Below are 16,494 nucleotides of genomic sequence, written 5' to 3'. Positions count from 1 at the left end.
AATATCTTTGCATAGTCAATAAAACACAGGTAAACATCTTTCTGGTATTCTCTGCCTTTACCCAGGATTCATTTGATATTCAGCAATAGCTTTCATTCCATGTTCTCTTCTAAATCCAGCTTGAATTTCTGGCGGTTCTCTGTCGATATACTGCAGCATCTGCTTTTGAATGATCTTAGCAAAATTTTGCTTGCATGTGATATTAACGATATTGTTCGATAATTTCCAAATTCAGTTGGATCACCTTTCTTGGGAATAGGCATAAATATGAATCTCTTCTAGTCAGATGGGCAGGTAGCTGTCTTCCAAATTTCTTGACATAGGTGAGTGAACACTTCCAGAGCTGCATCCATTTGTTGAAAAATCTCAATTGGTAATCTGTCAATTCCCAGAGCCTTGTTTTTTGCCAGTGCCTTCAGTGCAGCTTGGACTTCTTCCTTACGTACCATCAGTTCCTGATCAATGTTACCTCCTGAAATGGTTGAACATTGACCAGTTCTTTTTGGTACAGTGACTGTGATTTCTGTCCATCTTCTTTTAATGCTTCCTGTGTTCTTTAACATTTTCCCCATAGAATTCTTCCGTATTGCAAATTGAGGCTTGAATTTTTTCTACAGTTCTTTCAAATTGAGAGTTGCTGAGTGTGTTCTTACCTTTTCGTTTTCTATCTCCAGCTCTTTGCATATGTCATCATAATACTTTACTTTGTCTTCTCTAGCTGCCCTTTGAAATCTTCTGTTCAGCTCTTCTACTTCATCATTTTTCGCTTTTGCTTTAGGTACTCGGTGTTCAAGAGCAAGTTTCAGAGTCTTTTCTGAAATCCATTTTGGTCTTTTCTTTCTCTCCTTTCTTTTTAATAATCCCTTGCTTTCTTCATGTATGATATCCTTGATGTCATTCCACATCTCATCTAGTCTTTAGTCATTAGTGTTCAATGTGTCAAATCTACTCTTGAGATGGTCTCTAAATTCAAGTGGAATATCCTCAAGGTCGTACTTTGGCTGTCTTCGACTTTTTTGAATTTTCTTCAGTTTCACCTCGAACTTGCTATTAGTAATTGATAGTCTGATCCACAGTCGGCCCCTGGCTTTGCTCTGACTGGTGATATTAAGATTTTCCATCATCTCTTTCCACAGATGTAGTCAGTTTGATTCCTGTGTATTCCATCTGACAAGGTCCACTTGTATAGTTGCTGTTTATGTTGGTGAAAAAAGGTATTTGCAATGAAGAAGCCATTGGTCTTGCAAAATTAAGTCATGCGATCTCTGGCATTGTTTCTATCACCAAGGCCATATTTTCCAACTACTGATCCTTCTTTGCTTCCAACTTTAGCATTCCAATCACTAATAATTACTAGTGCATCTGGGTTGCATTTTCGATCAGTCTCAGGCTGCTGAAGCTGATAAAAATCTTCAATTTCTTCATCTTTGGCCTTAGTGGTTGGTGTGTAAATTTTAATAATACTCGTATTAACTGGTCTCCCTTGTAGGCATATGGATATTATCCTATCACTGACAGCGTTGTACTTCAGGATAGATTTTGAAATGTTCTTTTTGACGATTAATACAATGCCATTCGTCTTCAAGTTGTCATTCCCAGCATAGCAGGCCATACGATTGCCCGATGCAAAATGACAAATACCAGTCCATTTCAGCTCACTAATGCCTAGGATATCGATGTTTATGCATTCTATTTCATTTTTTAGGATTTCCAATCTTCCTAGATTCATACTTTTTACATTCCAGGTTCCGATTATTAATGAATGTTTTCAGTTGTTTCTTCTCATTTTGTGTCGTGCCACATCATCACATGAAGGTCCCAAAAACTTGACTCCATCCACATCATTAAGGTTGACTCTACTTTGAGGAGGCAGCTCTTCTCCAGTGGTATTGAGTGCCTTCCAACCTGAGGGGCTCATCTTCTGGCACTACATTAGACAGCATTCTGCTCCTATTCATAAGGTTTTCACTGGTTAGTTCCTTCCAGAAGTAGACTGCCAGGTCCTTCTTCCTAGTCTGTTTTAGTCTGGAAGATCAGCTGAAGCCTCTCCACCATGGTGACCCTGCTGATATTTGGTGGCATAGCTTCCAGCGTCACAGCAACACACAAGCCCCACAATATGACAAATTAGCAGACACGTGGGGGAAGATTGAAGTTAGGATTCTGTCTTAGTTATCTAGTACTGCTATAACAGAAATACCACAAGTGGATGGCTTTAACAAAGAGAAATTTATTCTCTCACAGTCTAGTAAGTTACAAGTCCAAATTCAGGGTGTTGGCTCCAGGGAAGGCTTTTTCTGTCAGCTCTGGAGGAAGGTCCTTGTCCTCAATCTTTCCCTGCTCAAGGAGCTTCTCAGTGCAGTGACTCCAGGTCCAAAGGACGTGCTCTGCTCCTGGTGCTTCTTTCTTGGTGGTATGAGGTCCCCCTCTCTCTGCTTGCTTCCCTCTCCTTTTATCTCTTGAGCAATAAAAGGTGGTACAGGCCACACCCCAGAGAAACTCGCTTTACCTTGGATCAGGGAGGTGACCTGAGAGAGGGTGGTGTTACAATCCCATCCTAATCCTCTTAACATAAAATTACAATCACAAAATGGAGGACAACCACACAATAGTGGGAATCATGGGCTAACCAAGTTGATACACACACTTTTGGGGGGACATAATTTAATCCATGACAGATTCTAAAATAGGCAACCTGAAACTCTCACTTCACACATTAGTGGTTTAAAGTACAGCCTCTTTCTTGCACTGGAATATGGTTATACTTCCTATGTTTTAGCATTGTACATTTACCTCTTTCAATAGTGTTGTCTCTGCAGGATGGGCTTTGGTTGCTAAGAGGTAACAGGGTAGCACAGCTCAGTTTATCTATATCCCAGATATGGAACCCACTAGATGTTCATGCTTTCCATTCAAACATCTAGTATTAAAGGTAAATTATATTTTGTGATGATTTTTAAAAATTAAAAGAAAATTCGGTTCTCTCTTTAACTCACTGATTTCCAAATTATTTTTTCACTCTAATTCCATTGACATTTATACCAAAGACAAAAATGGTTAAAAAAATAAATACATAAATATGGAATTGTCTGCAAACATACAGATAAATCAATAAAGAATTTTCCTGAGAACAAAAATTGTAGGAAATTATTTGAAACATATATATATATATATATATATATATATATATATATATATATATATATATATATATATATATTCTGATTCATAGCAACCCGTAAGGTTTCCAAGAAGTGGCTGGTGGATTTGAACTGGTGACCTTTTGGTTAGCAGCTTCAGCTCTTAGCCACTGTGCTGCCAGGGCTCTCTCTCTCTCTCTATGTATATATGATTAGAATTACATATATGTTACATACACGTTAGAATATGTAATTTATATATATGGGCAGTGGTGACTTATATGCTGATATTGTGGCTAAGGGCTCACCAGAATTCATAATAGAATTAATCTAAAGCAGTTGATTTTTTTTTTTTTTAATTAAAGAGTTAATCTAGATAAAATCTATTGCAAGTTGCCTTGGGGAGCAAAAAGCATAAGGGCACTAGATATTTACTGGAACATTAAGAATCTTTTTAAGCTGTTGAATCACTGAAAAGCTTGGTCAAAATACATAAGAGATACAAAATTTGCCAAAAGTTGTTAAGACAGACATGTATAATAACTAAGATGAAAACATAACAAGCAGAACTTTGTCTATTAAAGTTAAATGATTAGCAAATAAAATTAAACTTTAAAAAGCTACTTTTTTAAAAATGCATTTTTGTAAATATTAGTAGGGCTGTGGCCTCAGAACATGCTAGAATCTTCCAGCTATATTATTAGACAAATATTAATTGAGCATGTACTATATACACACCATTGTGTAAGGAGGTAAGAATTATCACCCTTAAGACTTTTAGAGGGTAGAGGAAAAAAAATACAAGGAAATAAATGTTTGCGATAGAATGTGGTAAGTTTTACAACAGGCTTGTCATATGTATTTTTTCTCACCTTCATTTTATAGATGAGGATGCTGAGGGCCAAAGGTCACATGCTATTATGCAGCAGTCTTGAGATAAAAACTTAGGTTTGCATCCATGGGCCTTGAGCACTTTTCCCTTCTGCATGGATCCGTGTGGGCCTATTTCAGGAGAAGAGGCCCTTGCTAGCAAACTCCAACCATTTCAGCTGTGCGGTGGAGAGGTGGGTGTTTGATGTTTGACATTGCTTTGCCTATTAAACAAGGTCCTCACCTACACACAACAGGGACCTAAAGACTGGTAGTGCCACTCAGGTCACACAGCCACCTGTGACAGGGGTCCAAAGATAACTGGTACCTCCCGGTCCTTACAACAAAAACTTTTGGGTGCCCATGGTCCCTCTGCAGAACCCACCCACCAGCAAACTCTAGGGAACAGAGACGCGTTTTCCTCAGAGACACTTGGGGGTTGGTTCTCAGCCCCCTGCCTTGTTCAGAGCATGAACCCCTGCTGCAATCAGATACCAGTATATACGCCAATCACCCCTGCCTCTCTAAGACTGTAGGACAAAGCCTATACCACACACTTGATATCAGCTACCTGGAATCCTGAGCTGAATTCATACAAGAGAACTGAATGGACTCCTAGACTGATATACCTGATAACAGCTCTAGCCAGCTGGGGACAGGACACCAGAGCACCAAAGGCAAAAATAATCAAGCTAGCTCACTCAAGCAGCCCATAAGGGTATACCAAAACAAAACCAAACAAGAAGCTACTACACAGTAAGCAAGCATAAACTAATACAATAACTTATAGATGGCTTGGAGACAACAGTCAATATCAAGTCACATAAAGAAACAGATGATGATCACCTCAACAGGCTCTCAAAACAAAGAATCCAGGGATCTTCTAGATGAAAGTACATTCCTGGGATTACCAGATGCAGAATACAAAAGTTTAATATACAGAACCCTTCAAGACATCAGAAAGAAAATGAGGCAACATGTAGAACAAGCCAAGGAACACACAGATAAAGCAACTGAAGAAATTAGAAAGATTATTCAGGAACATAATGAAAAGTTTAATAAGCTGGAAAAATCCATAGACAGGCAGCCATCAGAAATTCAGAAGATTAACAATAAAATTACAGAATTAGATAACTCAATTGAAAGTCAGAGAAGCAGAATTGAGCAAGTAGAAGCTAGAATTTCTAAACTCGAAGATAAATCACTTGGCACTAATATATTTGAAGAAAAATCAGATAAAAGAACCAAAAAAAAAATAAAGAATCATGTGGGACTCTCTCAAGAGAAATAACCTACGAGCGATTGGAGTATCAGAACAGGGAGGGATAACAGAAAATACAGAGAAAATTGTTGGCAGAAAACTTCCCTGATATTGTAAAAGATAAGAAGATATCTGTCCAAGATGCTCATTGAACTCCACATATGGTAGATCTTAAAAGAAAGTCACCAAGACATATTATAATCAAGCTTGCCAAAACCAAAGATAAAGAGACAATTATAAGAGCAGTGAGGGATAAAAGAAAAGTCACCTACAAAGGAGAGCCAATAAGAATAAGCTCAGACTACTTGGCAGAAACCGTGCAGGCAAGAAGGCAATGGGATGACATAATTAAAAAACTGAAGGAAAAAAAACTGCCTGCCAAGAATCATATATCCATCAGAACTGTCTCTTAAATATGAAGGTGAAACTAAGACATTTCCAGATAAACACAAGTTGAGGGAATTCATAAAAACCAAACCAAAACTACAAGAAATACTAAAGGGAGTTCTTTGGATAGAAAATCAATAATATCAGGTATCGACCCAAGACTAGAACACTGGGCAGAGCAACCAGAAGTCAACTCAGACAGGGAAATCCAAAAAAACAAACAAACAAAAAAGCCCAACACAAGGTAACGGCGATGTTATTACATAAAAGAAGACAACATTAAAATAATAAAGAGGGACTAAGAAATGAAATGTAATCATACACCTTCCATATGGAGAGGAAGATACGGTGATACAAAGAAATAAAAGTTAGTTTTAAATTTAGAAAAATAGGGGTAAATAATAAGGTAACCACAAAGGAGACAAACTATCCCACTCATCAAAATAAAATTCAAGGGAAAAATACAGACTCAGCAGAAACAAAATCAACAACAAATATGAGGAAAGGACAATATATAAAGAAAATATACTCAGCACATAAAATCAAGTGGGAAAAAAGAAACTGTCAACACACAACAAAAGACATCAAAATGATAGCACTAAATTCATACCTATCCATAATTACCCTGAATGTAAATGGACTAAATGCACCAATAAAGAGACAGTGGCAGAATGGATTAAAAAACAAGATCCATCTATATGCTGCATACAAGAGACACACCTTAGACTTAGAGACACAAACAAACTAAAACTCAAAGGATGGAAAAAAACATACCAAGCAAAAAACAATCAAAAAAGAGCAGGAGTGGCAATATTAATTTCTGACAAAATAGACTTCAAAGTTAAATCCATCAGAAAGGATAAGGAAGGACACTATATAATGATTAAAGGGACAATACACGAAGAAGATATAACCATATTAAATATTTATGCACCCAATGACAGGGCTGCAAGATACATAAAACAAACTATCAGCATTGAAAAGTGAGATAGACAGCTCCACAATAATAGTAGAAGACTTCAACACACCACTTTCGGTGAAGGACAGGACATCCAGAAAGAAGCTCAATAAAGACACGGAAAATCTAAATGCCACAATCAACCAACTTGACCTCGTAGACATATACAGAACACTCCACCCAACGGCAACCAACTCTACTTTCTTTTCTAGTGCACATGGAACATTCTCTAGAATAGACCACATATTAGGTCATAAAGCAAGCCTTAGCAGAATCCAAAACACTGAAATATTACAAAGCATCTTCTCTAACTATAAGGCCATAAAAGTGGAAATCAATAACAGGAAAAGCAGGGAAAAGAAATCAAACACTTGGAAACCGAACAATACCCTGCTCAAAAAAGACTGGATTATAGAAGACATTAAGGATGGAATAAAGAAATTCAGAGAATCCAATGAGAATGAAAACACTTCCTATCAGAACCTTTGGGACACAGCAAAAGCAGTGCTCAGAGGCCAATTTATATCAATAAATGCACACATCCAAAAAGAAGAAAGGGACAAAATCAAAGAACTATCCCTACGGCTTGAACAAATAGAAAGAGAGCAACAAAAGAAACCCACAGGCACCAGAAGAAAACAAAAAATAAAAATTAGAGCTGAACTAAATGAAATAGAAAACAGAAAAACAATTGAAAGAATTAACAAGACCAAAAGCTGTTTTTTTGAAAAACTCAACAAAGTTGATAAACCACTGGCCAAACTGACAAAAGAAAAAGAGGAGAGGAAGCAAATAACCTGAATAAGAAATGAGATGGGCGATATTACAACAGACCCAACTGAAATTAAAAGAATCATATCAGATTACTATGAAAAACTATACTCAAACAAATTTGAAAACCTAGAAGAAATGGATGAATTCCTAGAAACACACTACCTATCTAAACTAACACAAACAGAGGTAGAAAAACTAAATAGATGCATAACAAAAAAAAGAGATTGAAAAGGTAATCAAAAAACTCCCAATAAAAAAAAGCCCTGGTCCAGACGGCTTCACTGCAGAGTTCTACCAAACTTTCAGAGAAAAGTTAACACCACTACTATTAAAGGTATTTCAGAGCATAGAAAAGGATGGAATACTACCAAACTCATTCTATGAAGCCACTATATCCCTGATACCAAAACCAGGTAAAGGCACCACAAGAAAAGAAAATTATAGACCTATATCCCCCATGAATGTAGATGAAAAATTCTCAACAAAATTCTAGCCAATACTATTCAACAACATAACAAAAAAATAATTCACCGTGACCAAGTGGGATTCATACTAGGTATGCAGGGATGGTTCAACACTAGAAAAACAGTTAATGTAATCCACCACATAAATAAAACAAAAGAATCAAATGATTTTATCAATTGATGCAGAAAAGGCATGTGGTAAAGTTCAACACTTATTCATGAAAAAACTCTGAGCAAAATAGGAACAGAAGGAAAATTTCTCAACATAATAAAGGGCATTTATACAAAGCCAGCGGAAACCCTGGTGGCGTAGTGGTTAAGTGCTACGGCTGCTAACCAAAGGGTCAGCAGTTCAAATCACCAGGCACTCCTTGGAAACTCTATGGGGCAGTTCTACTCTGTCTTATATGGTCAGTATGAGTCAGAATCAACTCGACGGCACTGGGTTTGGATTTTTTGTTTATACAAAGCCAACAGTCAACATCACCCTAAATGGAGAGAGCCTGAAAACATTCCCATTGAGATCGGGAACCAGACAAGGATGCCCTTTATCACCACTCTTATTCAACATTGTGCTGGAAGTCTTAGCCAGAGCAACTAGGCTAGATAAAGAAATAAAGGGCATCCAGATTGGCAAGGAAGAAGTAAAAGTATGTTTATTTGCAGATGACATGATCTTATACACAGAAAACCCTAAGGAATCCTCCAGAAAACTACTGAAACTAATAGAAGAGTTCAGCAGAGTATGGGGATACAAGATAAACATACAAAAATCAGTTGGATTCCTCCACACCAACAAAAGGAAACCACCAAATCAATGCCATTTACAGTAGCCCCCAAGAAGATAAAATACTTAGGAATAAATCTTACCAGAGATGTAAAAGACTTATACAAAGAAAACTACAGTATACTTCTGCAAGAAACCAAAAGAGACTTACATAAGTGGAAGAACACACCTTGCTCGTGGATAGGAAGACTTAACATTATAAAAATGTCTCTTCTACCAAAAGCCATGTATAGATACAACGCAATTCCAGTCCAAATATCAAAAACATTCTTTAACGAGATGGAGAAAAAAATCACCAATTTCGTATGGAAGGGAAAGAGGCCCTGGACAAATAAGGTATCACTGAAAAAGAAGAACAAAGTGGGAGGCCTTACTTTACCTGATTTTAGAACCTACTATAACGCCACAGTGGTCAAAACAGCCTGGTACTGGTACAACAACAGATACATGGACCAATGGAACAGAATTGAGAATCCAGACATAAACCCATCCACATATGAGCAGTTGATATTTGGCAAAGGCCCCAAAACAGTGAAATGGGGAAAAGATAGTCTTTTTAACAAATGATACTGGCATAACTGGATATCCACCTGCAAAAAAATGAAACAAGACCCATACCTCACTCCATCCACTAAAACGAACTCAAAATGGATCAAAGACCTAAATAGAAAACCTAAAACGATAAAGATCTTGGAAGAAAAAATAGGAACAATGTTAGGAGCCCTAATACATGGCATAAACATTATACAAAACATTACTAACAATGTAGAAGAAAAGCTAGATAACTGGGAGCTCCTAAAAATCAAACACCTATGCTCATCCAAAGACTTCACCGAAAGAGTAAAAAGACTAGATAAAGACTGGGAGAAAGTTTTTAGCTATGACATTTCTGATCAGCACTCAATCTCTAAAATCTACATGATACTGCAAAAATTCAACTGCAAAAAGACAAATAACCCAGTTAAAAAATGGGCAGAAGATATGAGTAGACACTTCCCTAAAGAAGACATTCAGGTAGCTAACAGATACATAAGGAAATGTTCACGATTATTAGCCATTAGAGAAATGCAGATCAAAACTACAATGAGATTTCATCTCACTCCAACAAGGCTGGTATTAATCCAAAAAACGCAAAATAATAAATGTTGGAGAGGCTGTGGAGAGATTGGAACACTTCTACACTGCCGGTGGTAATGTCAAATGGTACAACTACTTTGGAAATCGATTTGGCGCTTCCTTAAAAAGTTAGAAATAGAACTACCATACGATCCAGCAATCCCACTCCTTGGAATATATCCTAGAGAAATAAGAGCCTTTACACGAACAGATATATGCACACCCATGTTTATTGCAGCACTGTTTACAATAGTAAAAACATGGAAGCAACCAAGGTGCCCATCAACAGATGAATGGATAAATAAATTGTGGTATATTCACACAATGGAATACTACGCATCGATAAAGAACAGTGATGAATCTGTGATACATTTCATAACATGGAGGAACCTGGGAGGCTTTATGCTGAGTGAAATTAGTCAGTTGCAAAAGGACAAATATTGTATAAGACCACTATTATAAGAACTTGAGAGATAGTTTAAACTAAGAAGAAAACATTCTTTTGTGATTACAAGAACGGGGAGGGAGGTAGGGTGAGAGAGGGGTATTCACTAATTAGATAGTAGATAAGAAGTACTTTAGGTGAAGGGAAAGACACCACACAATACGGGGGAGGTCAGCACAATTGGACTAAACCAAAAGCAAAGAAGTTTCCTGAATAAACTGAATGCTTCAAAGGCAGGCGTAGCAGGGGCAGGGGTCTGGGGACCATGGTTTCAGGCGACATCTAAGTCAATTGGCATAATAAAATCTATTAAGAAAACATTCTGCATCCCACTTTGAAGAGTGGCGTCTGGGGTCTTAAACGCTAGCAAGCAGCCATCTAAGATGCATCAATGGGTTTCAACCCACCTGGACCAAAGGAGAATGAAGAACACCAAGGACACAAGGTGATTATGAGCCCAAGAGACAGAAAGGACCACATGAACCAGAGACTACATTATCCTGAGACCAGAAGAACTAGATGGTGCCCAGCTACAACCGATGACTGCCCTGACAGGGAACACAACAGAGAATCCCTGAGGGAGCAGGAGAGCAGTGGGATGCAGACCCCAAATTCTCATAAGACCAGACTTAATGGTCTGACTGAGACTGGAAGGACCCCGGTGGTCATGGCCCCCAGACCTTCTGTTGGCCCAGGATAGGAATCATTCCCGAAGCCAACTCTTCAGACATGGATTGGACTGGACAATGGGTTGGAGAGGGCTGCTGGTGAGGAGTAAGCTTCTTGGATCAGGTGGACACTTGAGACTATGTTGGCATCTCCTGCCTGGAGGGGAGATGAGAGGGTGGAGGGGGTTAGAAGCTGGCAAAAAGGACACGAAAAGAGAGAGTGGAGGGAGAGAGCGAGCTGTCTCATTAGGGGGAGAGTAATTGGGAGTGTGTAGCAATTACCAAGTTGTATATGGGTTTTTGTGTGAGAGACTGACTTGATTTGTAAACTTTCACTTAAAGCTCAATAAAAATTATTAAAAAAAAGTTTAGGTTTGCATGATGCCAAAGGCCACAAGCTTTATTAGCATGGCCTACTGCATTCAAGGACTGTGGTTGGCCACGGGGTTACGAGTTCAATCAGGACAGACACTAACCCAAACAGGTTCAGGAATCGTTCTTAGAGGAGTTGATCGATGGCTGAACACATTGGATACAGCAGTAGTAACCAATTCCTGGCCTTTACCTTCTAAGGGGAGAAAATGGGATAATATACTCCAGGGGAGGCCTTATTTGTTCAGGGGCTGGGTATGATTAAGTTTCCAGATAATAGGTCATTATCTTTGGCTGCTAAGCTAAAGATGAATGGGAAATCCTATCAACCTTTTTGACATAAACCTCAGAAATCCTGATTTAAGAGGTCTGCTCTTTCTGCTTCGTTTTCCTGACTAACTTCTTAAGATTCAGAATCAAAAGACATTTGTTCTGTGTGCTAGGAGAGGTAAGGAAGGAAAAAGATTTTCGTGTCCCCATTAAACAGCTTAGAAATTGTACAAGAATGATGGATTTCCAAAAGTGATTAGGCTAGAGAGTATTAGAAAAATGCCAGATCCCAGAATGCTTACAAATGTTAAGTATAATGATGAGTACGAGATGATAGTCAGGACTGGGTAGAAGTTGACTGGAAGGAATTATGCGGCAAGAGCTTTCTGTCCACCAGAAGCAGCAGTGTATCTGTGTGTTTAACAATTTTCTTCCTCCTGTGCCCTTGGTCCTTTGTGTACAAAAATTCAGTGATTTCTGAAATCTTCTAAAAATCACAGGGCTCAAGGCTTTCAGTAAGGCTTTGTTCTTTTTAATATCTGAGTGTCATTGAATTTTTTTAAAAATTGATCACTGCCTTCTGATCCATTTTGGTAGATAACTTAATTCTAAAGGGAAAACCTGCAAGATTAACAGAGGCAAAGTAAACACTGGCATGCATTATTGACTAGAAATCTGTGTGCCTTGTCAGGGTTTGTGAGCACAAAAAACATCAATAAGGCTTGTCCCAGGAAGCTTATTACTCTAGTTAAATGCACCAGCATGTGGATTAAGTTTTCCATGTACCAAACATCAAAAGCAATCAATCTAAAGTCAATATAACGAAAACCAAAGGAACATTTATCTACATGTTTAGAAATTCAGTGGAGGGTGTGGTGCTGCAGAGAGAAAAGCTTCCTCAAATCCAGCTGAGAGGAAAAGGCAGAATAAATAAGCACTTTCCCTGGATGGATTAGGCTGGACCAAGAAGTCGAGTGTACTGACCTGGGATGGAAGCAGCAGTCCGAAATCCAGTCCGTGTGGCTGACTCCCATGAGAAGCACTATGCCCTTTGGGAGGCCCACCAACTTCCAGAGGCGGTCCTCGCCACATGACACCAAGATATCCTTGCGAGGGTGCATAGCGATGCTGCACAAGGAGAGAGAAGGAGAAGCGAGAGTTATGGCGGATGACAGCAAAGGGCTTTACAGTGTGAATAAATGAAATGGCAGTAATTATCCCCTTTCAGCAAGGCAGGGTAGTGCCGAGTGTTGGCCCAGAAATTGGAGGTACCAGGTTCTACATCCTGGCTATAGCTAGGACTCTGACCTCCATCAGTCTACTTTGCTATATTTTACTTTTCTTGTTTGTGAAATGCTGTGGTTGGTGACTACTCATGTCTAATTACTGTTTGAAGAAAATATTTTGCAGAATAAAAGTTATGTCTCTGAAAATTTTGTGTTAGGATACTTGGGCCAGTGGTTCTGCATATTGTAGAAAATCAAAACTTTTATCAGACTGAAGTATGTCTTAAATGAGGCATCATCCAGGAAAGGAACAAGAATCAGAGCCACATTATCATAGTTCTGTAATAAATACTATCAAGGAAACATTAACTCCATGGCCCACTGTCTACACAAAGGGAAGAAACTCAAATTCTGTGCTAATGCACCACTTACATTGGCTTCAGTCAATGCACAGTGCACAAATTACGGTAATAAACTCAAGATACACAAGGCAATTCCCACTCTGAAAAAGCGTGGACGGAAATGAGAAAGAAGCAGGTAAAAATAATGATTAACACATTAAGAACTATTATTTGAACTAGACTACAATAATTTTGGCTATTTAAATATTGGATCTAAACTATTCTAAAATCAAGAGTCTACAAGGTTAATGTCTGGCATTTTATCTACGCAATGCTTTAATCTTATTTATATAGAGTTTCATCTATGCCTCAGGATGTAATGAGAACAAATGTGTCCAGTGTTAAGCACCTATTAAAATAGCCTAAATATTAGCAATAAATGGTTTAGTTTTCAACTTGGCCATCTTAACTCAAAGACATAATAAATTTACATGCCTGTGCAGTGAAGTATAACAATCACTTAAAAAAATAGAAAGTGCACATTCCTTTCTCTTACAGTCCACTCTATTAATAGCACTGTTCCTTTCTTCCACAGTATGGACTTCAGTTTTCCCAAAAAAAATCATAGCCCCAATATATATTTACATGGGTAACTCCTGGGCTGACATGAAAATAAAAATGTTCTCATTATTGATCGTTTCCATTAATACTATTGAATGCCAACATCATGAACTAAAACTTATTTCACTGCATTAGACCTAGGCTTTTGGATATCTCCTGGGGTTAGTGTTGGAAGCAGCCAGCTCACAGCCAGGTAACACAATGAGTGGGGCCTTCTTTCTAGTGAAACATTGTTCATTTTTCTACAGCACTTTGCTGCTCAGAATATACACAGTGGAAGGGAAATTATTCATTTTGCAATTCATCATAATGTTGGTTTGTGACTTTCAGAAGGCCAATTCAGGAAAGGAATTTATTACAGCTCAAACTGGGTAGAGGATACATTTATAGAACTTAATTAGAAGAAAAATATGATGAGAGGTAAAAAATGTCAGATCGAAATGAATTCTATATTCCAATACACACAAGAAGGCAAACCAAACCCTTGAAGCTACTGAGTATGATGTATGCTGCCTCATAGCTTTCCTGGCAGACACATGCACACTTGACTAGATGACAAATTACCCTCTTTAAGTGAAGATAACTAAAATCATTGATGTCTTCACGCACTCTGAAAGATAACTTTCCAAAATGACTTTTGTGAGGGGAGCTATTTGTAGAAATTAAGGGAAAAAACATAAACACAAAACCCACTGGTGACTAATCAGCTTTGTAAGTGCTTCTCTGTACTCTCCTCATCTCCCCGCCCCCCCACCTGGGGGCTCCTCCATGCCACCTGCAACTTGTTCCACTCTCCATGACTGATCCTCCTAATTATACTCTCTTGTTCCTTTGCCCTTATATTCCTTTTCTAACATTGGCTCCTTTTTGTATCTCTCTTATCTGTAAATTGCATTTTTTTTTTAAATCACTGCAAAAACTTCAATCAGGCACCAGTATTCTTCTCTTCAAAGAATAAATATTTCACTTAATCCATGAAGTGGACTTTAAGTGAACAGAAATATTTCCAGCATATGTAGGATAGAACTTAAGACTTTCATAGCAATCAGTTGATAAAGGTCTTTTATCGAGTTACTCAATGAGTAAGCCCATCATCAAAGACTGAGTCATAATGATAAAAATCCCCAATCAAGAGTTACACATTCCAGCTCAGATCAATCTGTGTGGGACATGATCAAAACGGGGAACACAAGTAAACGGCCATGGACCAGAAGTATTTCCTCAGATACAGCAGTTCAATGTTACTACCAATTCCATATTGAGGGACTGGCATATGTAATCATCATCAATCAACGGTAACGATAGCTAACATCGTTTGAAAACTTAATGTGTGCCAGACCTTGAGGTAAATGTTTGATTCTCAGAAGTGAAATAGAAGCTTCTGAAGATAAAAGTTTGTCTGTTTTGTCCATAGCTGTATCCTCAGCATCTAAACAGTGACTAACACATAGTAGCTATTCAATAAATGTTTGTCCAATATGTGACTGAGTAACTGATCTTGATACTATTACTATTGCTATTTTATTACTAAGCAAACAGGAGCTGAGAAATTATGGAAATTATGCAAACTCTTTTTTGTAAGGGATGAAGGCTAAATTTGAGTCTAAAACTTTCTGGCACTGAAGCTCATGACCTTAGCTACTACCTTCTAGTGTCAATCTTTCATAGTTTATCGTTTATATGTGTGTATTATAAACATCAATGATTCTCATTATAGAAGTTGGGGATAATCATTGTCATTCCACATAAATGTTTAAGCCATTTAGTGATGATTAAACCCTGAGTTAAAGAACCCCTCTAGGTATTATCAGGGTATATATCAAAGCTGGGTACCACATGAAACAATAGTCTTAAAGGAGTGAGATGAATTAGTGGCAGTTATAGTGATGAGATTTACAAGATTAGATAGTGTTTTAAGCCAATCTCTTTTTAGATATAAAAAAGAGAAGCAAGCACAGAGACATGGGGACATCATACCACCAAGAAAGCAGGGCTGGGAGCACGGCACATCCTTTGGACCTGAGGTCCCTGTGCTGAGATACTCTCAGACCAAGGGAAGACTGATGCATTGCAAGGACCTTCCTCCAGAGCCAACAGATAGAGAAAGCCTTCCCTTGGAGCCAGCACCCTGAATTTGGACTTCTAGCCTACTGGACTAAACCAAAACCCAGTGCTGTCGAGTCGGTTCTGACTCATAGCAACCCTATAGGACAGAGCAGAACTGCCCCCATAGAGTTTCCAAGAGGCGACTGGTGGATTCGAACTGCCAACTCTTTGGTTAGCAGCCGTAGCAGTTAACCACCACACCACCAGGGTTTCCCCAACTGGACTGTGAGAGAATAAACTTCTCTTTGTTAAAACCATCCACTTGTGGCATTTCTGTTATAGCAGCACTAGATGACTAAGACAAAGGGTGAGAAGACCCTACTTTCTACATTTAAGGTGCTTCGGTGCTGAGGGGAAATTTTGTGAGCAGCACCCCTCCTGAAATCCAGTCTTCACGAGGTTCCTGTTCTGATGCACCACATGCTGTACTTAACAGGATCTTTATTTTGTTCTCTCATGTTAATAGTATGAGCCTTGCATTGTACTTCAAGTTGTTGGAAGGCATTGACTTCATATTCGTATATTTTTCTTGAGCACTCTATAAATAATAAATGTAGAATATTTAATAACTGTTGATTATCTTACTCCATAGGCTTTTAGTTTATTAAGAATTTCCCCCGTATACCCAGGTCTCACCTTTAATCATTCTGCTTATTTCTGAATCAGTCTTTTGAAAAAGCTGAAGAAG

At 38.3% G+C, this 16,494-nt stretch overlaps 1 protein-coding gene across 5 annotated transcripts in view; it reads right to left on the bottom strand.

The window, feature by feature from the left end:
- The window catches only part of SPAG16 (sperm associated antigen 16), a 1,001,052-nt gene that overhangs the window by 522,873 nt on the left and 461,685 nt on the right, over window positions 1-16,494 (bottom strand). For all 5 annotated transcript variants that reach the window (XM_049888941.1, XM_049888942.1, XM_049888944.1 and 2 more), the window contains one exon: window positions 12,497-12,640. In XM_049888941.1, the coding sequence (XP_049744898.1) occupies window positions 12,497-12,640 (144 nt within the window). The remainder of the gene's footprint in view (window positions 1-12,496; window positions 12,641-16,494) is intronic.

This window comes from Elephas maximus, chromosome 6, assembly GCF_024166365.1.
Source record: "Elephas maximus indicus isolate mEleMax1 chromosome 6, mEleMax1 primary haplotype, whole genome shotgun sequence".
Classification (NCBI taxonomy): domain Eukaryota; kingdom Metazoa; phylum Chordata; class Mammalia; order Proboscidea; family Elephantidae; genus Elephas; species Elephas maximus.
The sequence above is the reverse complement of the archived record's forward strand: the minus strand, read 5'-3'. Positions and strand labels throughout refer to the sequence as shown.